Here is a 12,779-nt window from a genome sequence, read left to right as displayed (position 1 = left end):
TGAGAAGATTAGTATGTCCACAATTATATACCAAAAGTACTTTACCATCATCCACTTGAGATTCAGCTCTGGTACAGTTGTAACATGGGTAGTTTGTAAAACCTTGAATTCCTCCAATCAGAAACAAGCTAGAGTGATAACACTCACTCTGCACATGCTCAGTTAGATGTTCTTCTTGCTTACAAAAAAGGAGACATATTTGAAACTCCCAGAGAGAGTTTCAAATATTTTTTTAAGGTAAAATTTTAACTTTTCTATCAAATGTATTTTTTTGATACTCTCTAGGAATGTCAAATGTCTCAGAATCCACAGAAATATTATTAGAATCACTATTTTATGCTAAAAATAGAAATCACTAAAATGTGTTTAGCCATCAGGTTAGTTTACCTGAAGGAAAAGCTGGTGATACTAGAACTGTTGTAACGCCTTGTTACTTAATTTAGATTTTACAAACCAAAAGGCCTACATAAACTAGGTCACATGCTAAGTTAATGATAATCAGTTGCATGCTAGTAATCTATGGAAACAAATGTTTGCTTACAGCATGCCAAATATCAGAAAGAGAAAGGCTGATATGGGAAGTCCCACTTCCTTTGGTGGAGGGCTTCAGATGAAATAAAACAGGGCAAATCAGTACATTGTGCAGGCATTGTGTATCTGAAGAGCCAGGTAAAGGGAGGTCTGGCTCCAGTGCTGGTCCTGTAAAGCCTGGGCCCATAAGGACTGCACAGATGGAGGTGACCTCTACACATGCCACATCTCTGAGTCAGAATAATTCCATCAATGTTGACTACAAAGCCCCCCCCCCCCCCTCCCTCTCTCTCTATCTGGGGATGTTGTCCTCAAACTCAACCATTTTGATTTCATCTGAAAACTTTCTCTACACATTAACACATTTTCTTTCACTGTAAATTCTTGGCTATATTGTCATGTAGTGTGAAAAAGGTTATCATTATTTTAAAAAAATGAAATGAATACTCAGAATAATGTGAATGGTAAATCATCTTTCTCATTTTTTATATTTGATTGATTAATTATGTATATTTTAGACATGTTTACAATCCTCCCTGGCACGTGTTTCAACCTTCCCTGTACACTGGAATGGCTGCAAAAGGGGAGTGACTGTATTTAAATACATTTTGCAACCTGTGTATATTTCATGAAACCCCTTAAGCCCTTGAATGTTATGGCGATTGAGTAGGGGAGACCAGGGACAGTTGCAATACTGCGATATTGCCAATAAATCTTTTTTTTTTTTTTTTTTTTACAATGGAGTAGCCAATTTGCTATATTGTAGCGACCTTGGTAAAGCCACATTGCCCCGCCAGACGATACAATATTATAAACTGTATCAACTACTGAAACAATGTATTTAAAGCATGGGAAGCAACCAAACTGGAGGGCCTTTGAATAACCGTTTCTCGTGTTGTTAATGTAGTTGACATTTAGCGGTCATCATAAAGCCTACGTATAATGTGATTTCCCAGAAAAGGATTCATTGTGAAACTGAAAGTTGGTGGCCATAGTTTCCGGGAAATCATTTCCCTAACGACTCTTGGGTTTTGAATTACTCTTTTAACGGTTTCGGTTTCCGATTTGAACTGAAAAGAGCCGTTCGTTGCGAACATCTCATCACTAAAGGATGAGATTTAAAGGAATGCGTTTAGGGAGGGATAAGAACACTGAGACCGGATTCATGAAGAAATATTTTTTGTGAACTGTGGTTTCAAGGTAAGTGAATTAAGGGACGGATTTGAGTTTTTGCGACAGATAGGCCTACGTAGATGAATTGGTGCGCCTGAGAAAAACACATTTCAGTTCAAAACATGTCTATAACCGTAGCCTATCCTAAGACTGAACCTGTAGCTACATTAAAACCGAGGTAAAGTTGTTTTGATATTCGACATTGGATATTCAAAACCCGACAGCAGGTCCTGTTTTCCTACAATAAGGTATACCCTTAATATGGGGGGTCCTGAATATTAAGTTACGTTCCTAAATAATTAGTTATGTCCACTAATGTTCGCCGTTGGTCAGTTTTGGGACATCCTGGCTTGACACACGGTTCGACGCTAGGTGTCATATATGGGCATGATGTCATTGCGTTGAGTGTGCTAATGGACAAAGAAGAGTTAACTGGCGTTACAACTATGTGATTTCATTCAATATTTTTTGTCAAGATATAACATTGATATAGAAAACAAACGTGATTTGCTTTGACTACATGTTGAAAAGGCGCTCAAGTCTGATTATGCTTGTACCAATTATGTAAAATTGAATAGTATTTTCCAAAACCATTTAATTGTATTTTGTTTCAGAATTAAGATTGTTTTATAACACAACTGAAATATATTAATTTGAAGACTGGAGTGCCTCTAAAAATAGTTTTAAATGTTTTAGTTACATTCAAGAATGAGACACTGGTGGTTTAGAAAGCTGCTGAGTGCAGTTATAATACAGACACATGCATACATACACATGCACAGTCATACTCACTATGGCTGCCATGGTCAGTTTTTCTTTGAGGAGCCATTGCTTGGTTATATGTGATACAGTAGAGTGCCTTCATTATGAGGCTGATGGTTGAGAATTCTGCTTATTGCAGTTACAATATTGTTTATCTGAGCTCTACATGTTACAAAGTGAAGCAGGTCACCCTTTTGCACTAGTTTATACAGGATTACCATTTATGTATTTTCCATAGATTAAACACATTACACAAATGCGAACAGGCTGTGTAAGGTACATTGTGTGGTGGATCTGTGAGCAACAACTTCTCTTTAGCTAAACTGTTCTGAAGGTCCTTTGCAGAGACCTGTGGGTTTTGCTCTGTAGATCTGACCAGTTTTCATACAAATCATATTAATGGTTTCTCCTTCCTTTGACTTGCACTGTTCATTTTAATAGCATTGTTCTAGAAAGTTGAAATTGGTAACTGGAAGTGTTTAATTTTCTATAGCCTGTTGCAGAAAGGTAGCAAGTTTCGATTTGCATCATGTAGAGGTCAGGTCAACCAGTATACAGAAAATTAAATTTTTTCCAGGGGTGCCTGGAACAAGCCCCTTTTTAATTCTGGAGTAATGACATGGTTATGGACTTAAAACATTGTTGAGAGGAATATAAGTGTTACATGTCTTGCAATTTATTATCTTAGATCTAATTTAACCCTTATCCTAAAAGTTGATTCAATAGCATAAATTACAGGTCCAAAAGAACAGTAGAACAGGTCCAAAAGAACACAACAGACATTACTGAAAATCTATTAATGTAGTCCAAAAGCATGAAGTTACTGGCATAACATAAAAATACAAAATTGAAATGATATGCCAGTTAGAAAATTAAACATTTAATCACCCGATCAAATATTCAAAACATTACATTCCAACACGGACAAAACTAAACTTTTTCTTTATGTGCTGTGTATTGAGCTTTGCCCGGATTCTGTATGCTTTGGTTTCATCCTATCATGTTGTATGGTCAGGTGAACACTTCCAAATACTGCCCAGTTTACTCTTGCTAAACAAGATGATGTTTCTTGTCTCTTTGTCTCGTCAAACTATATTGTGTTTTCTGGATATTGTCATTTTTGTTGTGTGGCAACCCAGCATTAGATGATGGTTTAAAGACAGCTAATAGGTATCCTCATCAACAAAAATAGTTAACATATTTTTCAAAACACTTGGGATACATTGAAAAAAAAAAAAATTGCCCAATTAACAAACACGCCACAGAGCTACAAGTGTGTGAGTATCGGTATAGCATCTCGACATTTGATCATATTGACACGCATTAACATTACACCAAGTTTGAGTATTTTGCTAGACACAATTAAGCATTGTGTTAAACTGACTAACGTTTCTTATCAAGTTTACCTCCTCCAAAAATAGCATCTATGAACTGTATGGCTTTTGCCAGTTGCCGTTTTAACAGCTTATTAGCCAGTAATGGGCTTACTAGTATCTACTAACTTCTAATTGAAATAGTCATAAGAATCGAGCAATTGCTAGCGAGACTGATGATTAACTTTAAACTGCCAAAGATATTTCATTTCATGGCACAACACTGTTCGTTTTAATTTCCTTCGTGAATGACATTGATACAATGAATATCAATATAGGTGAAGATAACTGACGTTTTCGTCAAGTGAAAAGACGAGAGAATGGTGTTCCAGTGATATTTTCATCCGTGCATTTGTGCCCTGTCACTTTGCCAAGACAAAATGTCTTGAAAATTTGGGCATTTGCTTTACAAAATGGGGATATTGTGTGAATGCTGGAGTGCATGTGATTTTAATACAAATTATTGTTTTGTTATATTGTAAACTTAAATACTTAATAATAATAATAATAAATTTATTGTTATTTAGTGAACATCAGATATTCATTTCCTTTATGCTGTTATTTTTATAAATGAATATTATAATAATTATGATTTATGACATGTTTGATAGATTTAAATTAATTGCAGGTACTTCCCATTTCCACTGAATTTCAGGTTACAAAGGGCTCCATTCTGAAGGTCTGCTTTTTGCCCCACAGCTAGTTGGTGCCACAAGTTTCAAGGAGTGCTTGATGCAGACAAAAAGAGTAGAATGGCTCAGACTAAAGCACATCAAAAGCTTTTTTGGGAAATCCAAAAACAGCTAATGCAGCTCAATGAAGAGCAGCTATGCATCCTGGCAGATGTCCTGAGTTTGGAAATGCCTGAAAAAGCCCCAACTCTTACAGGATCCAACGAAGCAGAACTGTTTGACTACATTCTGAGATCAATGAAGAGTCAACAGCTGAATCAACCAGAGTTTGAATGTGTCAGTCAGCTGCTTTTTCTGCAAGATGCCATCACCAACCTGCTGGAGGAAAGTGACAGCAACACAATGACCAGGGAGACGAATCCGTCTCGACAGGAGTCAACAGACAAGATGCTGGAGGAAAGTGACAGCAACACAATGACCAGGGAGAAGAATCCGTCTCGACAGGAGTCAACAGACAAGATGCTGGAGGAAAGTGACAGCAACACAATGACCAGGGAGACGAATCCGTCTCGACAGGAGTCAACAGACAAGATGCTGGAGGAAAGTGACAGCAAGACAACGACCAGGGAGAAGAATCCGTCTCGACAGGAGTCAACAGACAAGATGCTGGAGGAAAGTGACAGCAACACAATGACCAGGGAGAAGAATCCGTCTCGACAGGAGTCAACAGACAAGATGCTGGAGGAAAGTGACAGCAAGACAACGACCAGGGAGACGAATCCGTCTCGACAGGAGTCAACAGACAAGATGCTGGAGGAAAGTGACAGCAACACAATGACCAGGGAGACGAATCCGTCTCGACAGGAGTCAACAGACAAGATGCTGGAGGAAAGTGACAGCAACACAACGACCAGGGAGAAGAATCCGTCTCGACAGGAGTCAACAGACAATGAATTCTCAGACACACCAACATGTAGCAGACGTGAGCAGGTTCCTGAGGATGTCACCGTACCTGACGCCACCAATCCAGGGATCATCGACGTAATCTCAGACAGGGTATGATATGATTAAACGCAATATCCTGCATTTCTTCCTATAATGCACTGCAATAACGCACAGATAGCAATAGATAATAGCTTTGACCACAACTACGGGTAATGTATCAATAATTGTAGTTGCATAAAGTTTTATAAGCATTCATGCTCAATTTAATTATATCGACACCCTTATGGTTTTGTCAAAAACACATTACTCGTCAACTCAGGTATGTGGATTATCTCTATGCACTCAACTTACCCTACTTTGTTTTGAATATTTCTTCTTATCCTCAACTGGCTACTACAAAAACAGTTCATTTTCTCAACCAGAAGTTCAGTGATGTCATCTGCACCCACCAGGTTTGTTCACGTTGTAATTAGGTTAACAATATATCTATTAATAAAGTACATCAAGGTTTCATTTAATTAATCAATTGTTTTTCTTGAAGTCATGGAAAAACAAACTGGTTAAGTGCAGGTGACATCAATAAACTTAACAAAAAACAATGGATTAATCTGTTTTCGTGGTGGCACCACGTGGGAAAATATAACTAACTTGAGCGTAAGCTTACGGGAAGACCTGACTAACATGATGAACATGATTTTTTTTCAGGGGGAAGACATCCGAGACGTGGCGTTTAAGGACCTATTTCAGAGACTAGGGCTATGGGATTCATATCCAAAGAAGATACAAATGAAAGACATACTCCTCATAAAGAAGCTTCCTAAAAGTCAGGAGTTAACTGAAAAAGATCTATGGTTTCAGTATGTGAATATGGTTATGATGTTAGACTGCAGGGCCCGTCACTTGTTCTTAAGATCACCTGAAGACCTTGCAAATATAGCCCATGCTGATGATAAGGATGTACAAGATGATGATGATGATTTCTTTACTTCACATGTTAAAGCGGCCGAGGCAGTCCCACCTCAGACCCACATCCATCCAATGGATCTTCACATGGCGGTTTTTCACTGCTCTGACAATTTTGTGAGACAGTACCTCAACGGTAAACTCTCCACTTGTCAGTTCGCTTTACCTCTGTTAATTCCCAACCCTTGGACTGAGGATATAGAATTTCCTGCGTGGGCTCTGAGAAAGATCAAGAAGACAAACAAAAATGTTGCGGAACACATTTTTAATGTGCCTGTGCCTATTGTGACCATCATGAGGTTGGGATCATCTCCCAACTCCAAGTCTCAAATTATGAGTAACATTATCAACAAGAAGAAACATCCAGTGTTCTTCAATCGTCACTGCACTGGAAGCACAAATAACAGCCTACTTGTAAACGGGCTTGCTGAAATATCCTGGTACTGTCCAGGGGGGAGAGATGACGATGTATTTGACAGATGCGTTGCATTTGTCAACCTCCACGGCGATGCCTGCCAACTCCCCAGACAGGTGCGGTTTCTACAGGAAGTGAGCAATGCCATGATTCTCCTGCTCCCTGATCGACCTCTGAAGAGTGAAGAACTAAAGGTCGCACAGAAGTTGCACAAAGTCCCAGTTCCTCTGATAACGCTGTTTTCTGAGCTTGAGAAGGTGACCAACAGTAGCAACGCAAACATTAAATTTAAAATTGCAGCCAAAAACAGAAATGAGGCTGAACTAACAGAAGAGATTGTTCAAAAGATTTCTGAATTTATTTCAAGTGAAACCAAAACATGCAGCCTGGAGATGTGTTTGGACATTGTGAAAAAGAACAATTTCAAATTAGATGAGGATGAGAAAAGCTGTAAGGATGGGAAAGAGATCAGTCAACTGTTGATGTACTTGTTGAAGGAAACATCTGGGGAACCATTTCTGGATTCAACCTTGAAGGAGAAACTTTTGCCATTACAAGGCAAACTGTGGCAGGAGTGGTGTAAAAATGATAAACTGCTGTGTCGTTTACCAAATAAAGCAGATACCAGTCTAGAACAGCATGCAAGTGAAATAAAGATGGCTCTTAAATCTAGTCGGAAAGAGCAACTAAACGCTGCTCTCCCCTTGAACAACTTCTTGTTAAAATTATTAAAAAGTTTGTCTCATTCTGAGGACGAGGAGATTTTGTACATGTTACAGTGGCTTTGCATGTCCCTTGACCAGCACACCGCAGGAATTCTCTCAGGTCTACAGGAGAAATACCACAAAATATGGATGACGCAGAGGAGCAAAATGGACAAAAATTCAGCTCAGCTAGATAAAAAGCTAAGCAAAATTTCAGCACAGATAAAGGCCTCTGGTTTTACTCTTAATGATATCATGAGAGAAATATCTCAGCTATATGAAGCTCCTCATGACATGAAGTACACTGGGGAACACAAATCTTTTTTTGACAACCTTCCTTCTATTGGAGCTGATATGCTTATGTTGGGCTATCCACTTGAGTTGATGAACGGAGATGTGTCCCATGTTCCTCTGACATGGCTTAAGGCTGTTTTTGGCAAACTGATTCAAAAGCTTGGGGACAAGAATATATTTGTTCTCTCAGTTCTTGGGGTGCAAAGCTCTGGGAAGTCAACTCTTTTGAACACAATGTTTGGACTTCAGTTTGCAGTAAGTGCTGGGCGATGCACAAGTGGAGCATTTATGCAATTACTGAAGTAGATGAAGAGATGAAAAACCAGCTGCAGTATGACTTTGTCCTGGTGATCGATTCAGAAGGTTTAAGATCACCAGAGCTCAGTTCTGAAGCAACACTGACACATGACAATGAATTGGCAACATTCATTATAGGGATAGGTGACTTGACCCTGATCAACATCATGGGAGAAAACCCATCTGAAATGCAGGACATTCTTCAGATTTGTGCTCAGGCTTTTCTGCGCATGGCATCCGTAAAAATTAAACCAAGTTGCATATTTGTCCACCAGAACGTTGCTGAAACAACAGCAAATGATAAAAACCAAGAGGGAAGACGACTTCTTGAAAAGAGACTTAATGAAATTGCTCGCATAGCTGCCAAAGATGAAAATCGAGAAGCTCAATGTTTCAGTGACATCATTCAATTTGACATAAACACCCAAGTGTTTTACTTCAAAAACCTCCTGGAAGGAGATCCTCCAATGGCACCTCCCAATCCATCCTACAGCCAAAACGTCCAGGAGCTCAAAACCCAACTACTCCACATAAAACAGTGGCAAACTAAATGCAAACTGTCCACACTGTCCGAATTCAAGTTGAGAATTGAAGACCTCTGGAAGGCGCTGCGCAGAGAGAACTTCATTTTCAGTTTCAGAAACACCTTAGAGGTCATGGTGTACAACAAGCTGGAGAATCACTATGCAGACTGGTCCTGGAAACTGCGGAAACATGCCCTGGAGACACAACAGAGATGGCTAAATGAAATCAAAAGCCACTTGGTAGCTGACGTGTCAGTTTCACAGCTAACTGAGGACTTCCAAGACATTTACAAAACCGTCACAGAAGAAATGGAGACATATTTCAAGAATGAAGAACATACACAGATCCTGGTGAACTGGAGGAGCAACACTGATTTAAGAATCCAGAACCTGAAGGATGAACTTATTAATGAGACATGCAAGCTTTGTGAGGAAATGCTCAACATTAATCGTTCTAAATCCCAATTAGACTCAAAAAGGACAGAATATGAGGCAGAATTGTTAACAAAAAGCAGATCTCTGGCAGAAAGGTTGAAGGATAAGGACAGCAAATTAAGTGATCAACAAATGAAGGAGCAATTTAACATCTTATGGAGGGAATTGGAAGAGAAGGTGTCCAGAGAGAAGCCTATGGAAAAGGCTGTGGATATCAAGACCAAAGTGAAAACAATTATCTTCAACCACTTCAGAAAGGTAAAAAACATAATGGAAATGGTACAAAATGACAGGGTGACATTTCAGTTCAAAGAGGAATATGTCCAATTTAATCAAGGATTTTGGAAAAGAATGTGGTCAAAGACACCCTTGTCATCAAAAAATGATTTGAAACAAAAAGGTGAAGAACTCACAAGGAGCATCCTGGAAGATGTTGAAAAAAACATTAAACAAAAGGAGAATAAAGAACTTGATTTCAATGAGTCTTATGTTCATGAAATTTTGGATCTGATCAAACAAAATGCCAAATTTCTAAATGATCCAAACATTGAGCTCACAATGCATTATGTTGTAGATCTTTCAATTTTTGCTTGTTCTGAAGCAGTGAACCACTTCCAGAGAATGCACCACACATTCAAGAAAAATAATGATTTACTCACTTATCTTAACAGCAAAAAAAAGGATTCTTTTCAGATATTTAAGAGCTTTTGTGAGAATGCCTCCTCTGTCGAATTCTTCGTCCACTTCTTGTGCAATCACATTAAGTCAGCAATCCTAAAGGTTGTACCTGAAAATGTAAGTGTGCACATTGCTGATAAAATGAAAAGTGACTATCCTGCTTTCAATGGTAACAGGACCAACCTGGAAAACCACATTCTGGATTATCTTGCATGCAATGAAAAGTTTAATGACTACATGACATACATACACTTCCCTAAAAAGTTTCATGAGAAATTCATACAAGAAAAGGTGAAGAACTGTTGTGACTCGGAGGAAACACAGAAAATGCTCCTTTCAAACTTGTCATCTGTTGTTGATGACACTTTGAAGACATGCGATGAGGTAACATGTTCTGTGAATGAGAAAAACGGAACTCCCTCAATGTGGTTAGATGAGCTGTGTTCACAACTCGGCAGGAAAATGACATTATCAAGAGAAGATTTCAAAATCATAGAAAAAGAAGATCTTGAAGAAAAAGGACGAGGGTACGAAAAGAAAGACATAAAGAGGTTTGGGTTCTTTAGAGGAAAAATGATAAATTCACTTGAAGAAATTCAGAAAAATGGAAAGCAAGGCTTTGGGAAGTCTGACATGACCGACATGATACAGAGAGCAGGGGAAATTCTATGCAAACAGTTGAGTGGATGCTGGGAGCAGTGTCCATTTTGCGCAGCTATCTGTACGAACACAATCCCTGATCACTCATGTCGCCACAGTATGGAGTTCCATCGCTGTGGGATTCTGTCTGGTGTGCAGTACAAGGACACAGACATAGCCTTCATCGATTTCTGTACCACTGCAGTAGGAAGTACTTTGAGGTTTTATCACTCAAAATCTGGGAAAACGATTCCCTACAGTAAATACGAAGAGGCTGGCGACCCCTTGGACAAATGGAAAATCACAGCAGATGGAAGTGAAAAGTGCTACTGGAAGTGGTTCATCTGTACATTCCAGTCAGACCTAGAGAAAAGGTACAAGTGCAGATTTGAATCCTGGGGTAAAATTCCAGACGATTGGAAAAAAATAACAAAGGAAGATGCACTAATAGAGCTAAATGTTCAGCCAAAAAATAACCAACAAATGTTCTCTTTTTTTCAATCAATAAAAAATTAATTGCAACATGTGATGTAGTTTCATCATCCTGCTAATCTGGAACATGAAGTAGGCAAACATTTAGTTGGGAAAAACTTATGTTCTGCATGAATTATATAGGAACTTAACATCTTAACAAAATTTGTTTATATAGCAAAAGTTGAACAGTTTTTCCTTGTTTTTTGGTCATGTATTCCCAGCACGAGAGTAAATGCTTCATCTGGATTTTACAACATTATTTTGGTATTTCTCTAGGTTGCAATGTGATTCAAAATAAGCGTAGTTGAGATGATCCAGGCTTGACAAATATGGTTCTGAAGAAAAGAAGTGAATTACATATAGTACTCCTGTATCTTCCATTTCTCCCAAAATAGTAATGTTCATTGTTATGAGACTTTTGTACAACTATTATAATCTAGTTTCAGCAACAACAAAAATTTTGCCCCAACAATCTTAACTGCTAGACTACAGAATAACAACCAACTGCTCATGAGATGGAAAGATATAGGCTTACTATTTGTCCTTTGGAATTTTTGTTGAGTTCATTTACACTTTTTGAGAGATAGAAATAACTGATATATTTTATGATCCCAGATGAAAAATGTTGATTGGCCTATTAGTAAAAAAAGGAAATATACAATGTTTAAGATATGTTATGTTTAAGATATAACATTTGTTAATGATTATAACATAGTCCACATTTCATAGCTGATTATGAACTGTTTGCATGAGCTGTATGTCAGTTATTAAAATAAATCCAAGAAGATCAATTCTGTTTGGTGTTGTTTATTCTTGAGTGCATGCTGTAACATATGATCTTTTTTTATTTATGAGGCTAATGATTGGCTCTGTGTGATATTCAGAGATAAAGGAAAAACATAGTTCCATGTAATCCAGAACTAGGCTGCTCATATGTTGCTACTGTGCAGGTTTGTGTTTTGAGATTCATTTATTCATTAAAGTGCTATAGAAGATGAATACATTATACATACATACATACATACATACATCTTCTTCCGCTTCATCCGGGGCCGGGTCGGGGGGGCAGCAGTCTAAGCAGAGATGCCCAGACTTCCCTCATACATTATATTTTAACCAAATTGCAATCATCAATGGTTACCAGATACCTTGTTAAACCAGCAACGTTTATTATAAAAGACTGAGACCTGGAACTCTTTTACGGCTGTGCCCACTGTAAACATGTTTATATACATTAACAAAATATTTACAAATGGAACATTTCAAAACATACAAAACAAAAACAAAGACAACATCATATTGATCAGGCATTTTAAACCATTTCCCCCCCTACAGCTGTGATGTGGGTTAGGGGAGAGTGGGATGAGTTGAGCCAATTTTTACTTAAGTTGTCCACTAAACAAGGGGAAAAGAGACAGAAGTTAAACTTTTACATCTACACATATTTCAGGAGATCCCTTCAGATGCGGTGACAACAATGCACCAATGAAAGAAGGGCCTTGATAATATGATTCCTAAAAAAGTGGTCCTGTGGCCCAACTTAAGTTGATCCCAGTCAGTGGGTGTGTTGATCCCAGTCAGTGGTTAGGTTGATCCCAGTCAGTGGGTGTGTTGATCCCAGTCAGTGGATGTGTTGATCCCAGTCAGTGGATGTGTTGATCCCAGTCAGTGGATGTGTTGATCCCAGTCAGTGGTTAGGTTGATCCCAGTCAGTGGTTAGGTTGATCCCAGTCAGTGGATGTGTTGATCCCAGTCAGTGGTTAGGTTGATCCCAGTCAGTGGATGTGTTGATCCCAGTCAGTGGATGTGTTGATCCCAGTCAGTGGATGTGTTGATCCCAGTCAGTGGTTAGGTTGATCCCAGTCAGTGGATGTGTTGATCCCAGTCAGTGGATGTGTTGATCCCAGTCAGTGGTTAGGTTGATCCCAGTCAGTGGTTAG

The 12,779-nt window shown here is 38.6% G+C and overlaps 1 protein-coding gene across 1 annotated transcript; it reads left to right on the top strand.

Moving 5' to 3' along the window:
* Positions 1-1,535: 1,535 nt before the first annotated feature.
* On the top strand, positions 1,536-11,616 carry LOC105009333 (interferon-induced very large GTPase 1). Its single transcript, XM_029120470.2, is given in 4 exon segments — positions 1,536-1,731; positions 4,495-5,527; positions 6,122-8,093; positions 8,096-11,616. Coding segments are annotated over 3 exon segments (5,694 nt in total). The 5' UTR covers positions 1,536-1,731; positions 4,495-4,591; the 3' UTR covers positions 10,882-11,616.
* The last annotated feature ends 1,163 nt before the right edge of the window (positions 11,617-12,779 follow it).

The sequence above is a fragment of the Esox lucius genome, chromosome 6 (assembly GCF_011004845.1).
Source record: "Esox lucius isolate fEsoLuc1 chromosome 6, fEsoLuc1.pri, whole genome shotgun sequence".
Classification (NCBI taxonomy): domain Eukaryota; kingdom Metazoa; phylum Chordata; class Actinopteri; order Esociformes; family Esocidae; genus Esox; species Esox lucius.
This window is presented reverse-complemented; position numbering and strand designations above follow the sequence as displayed.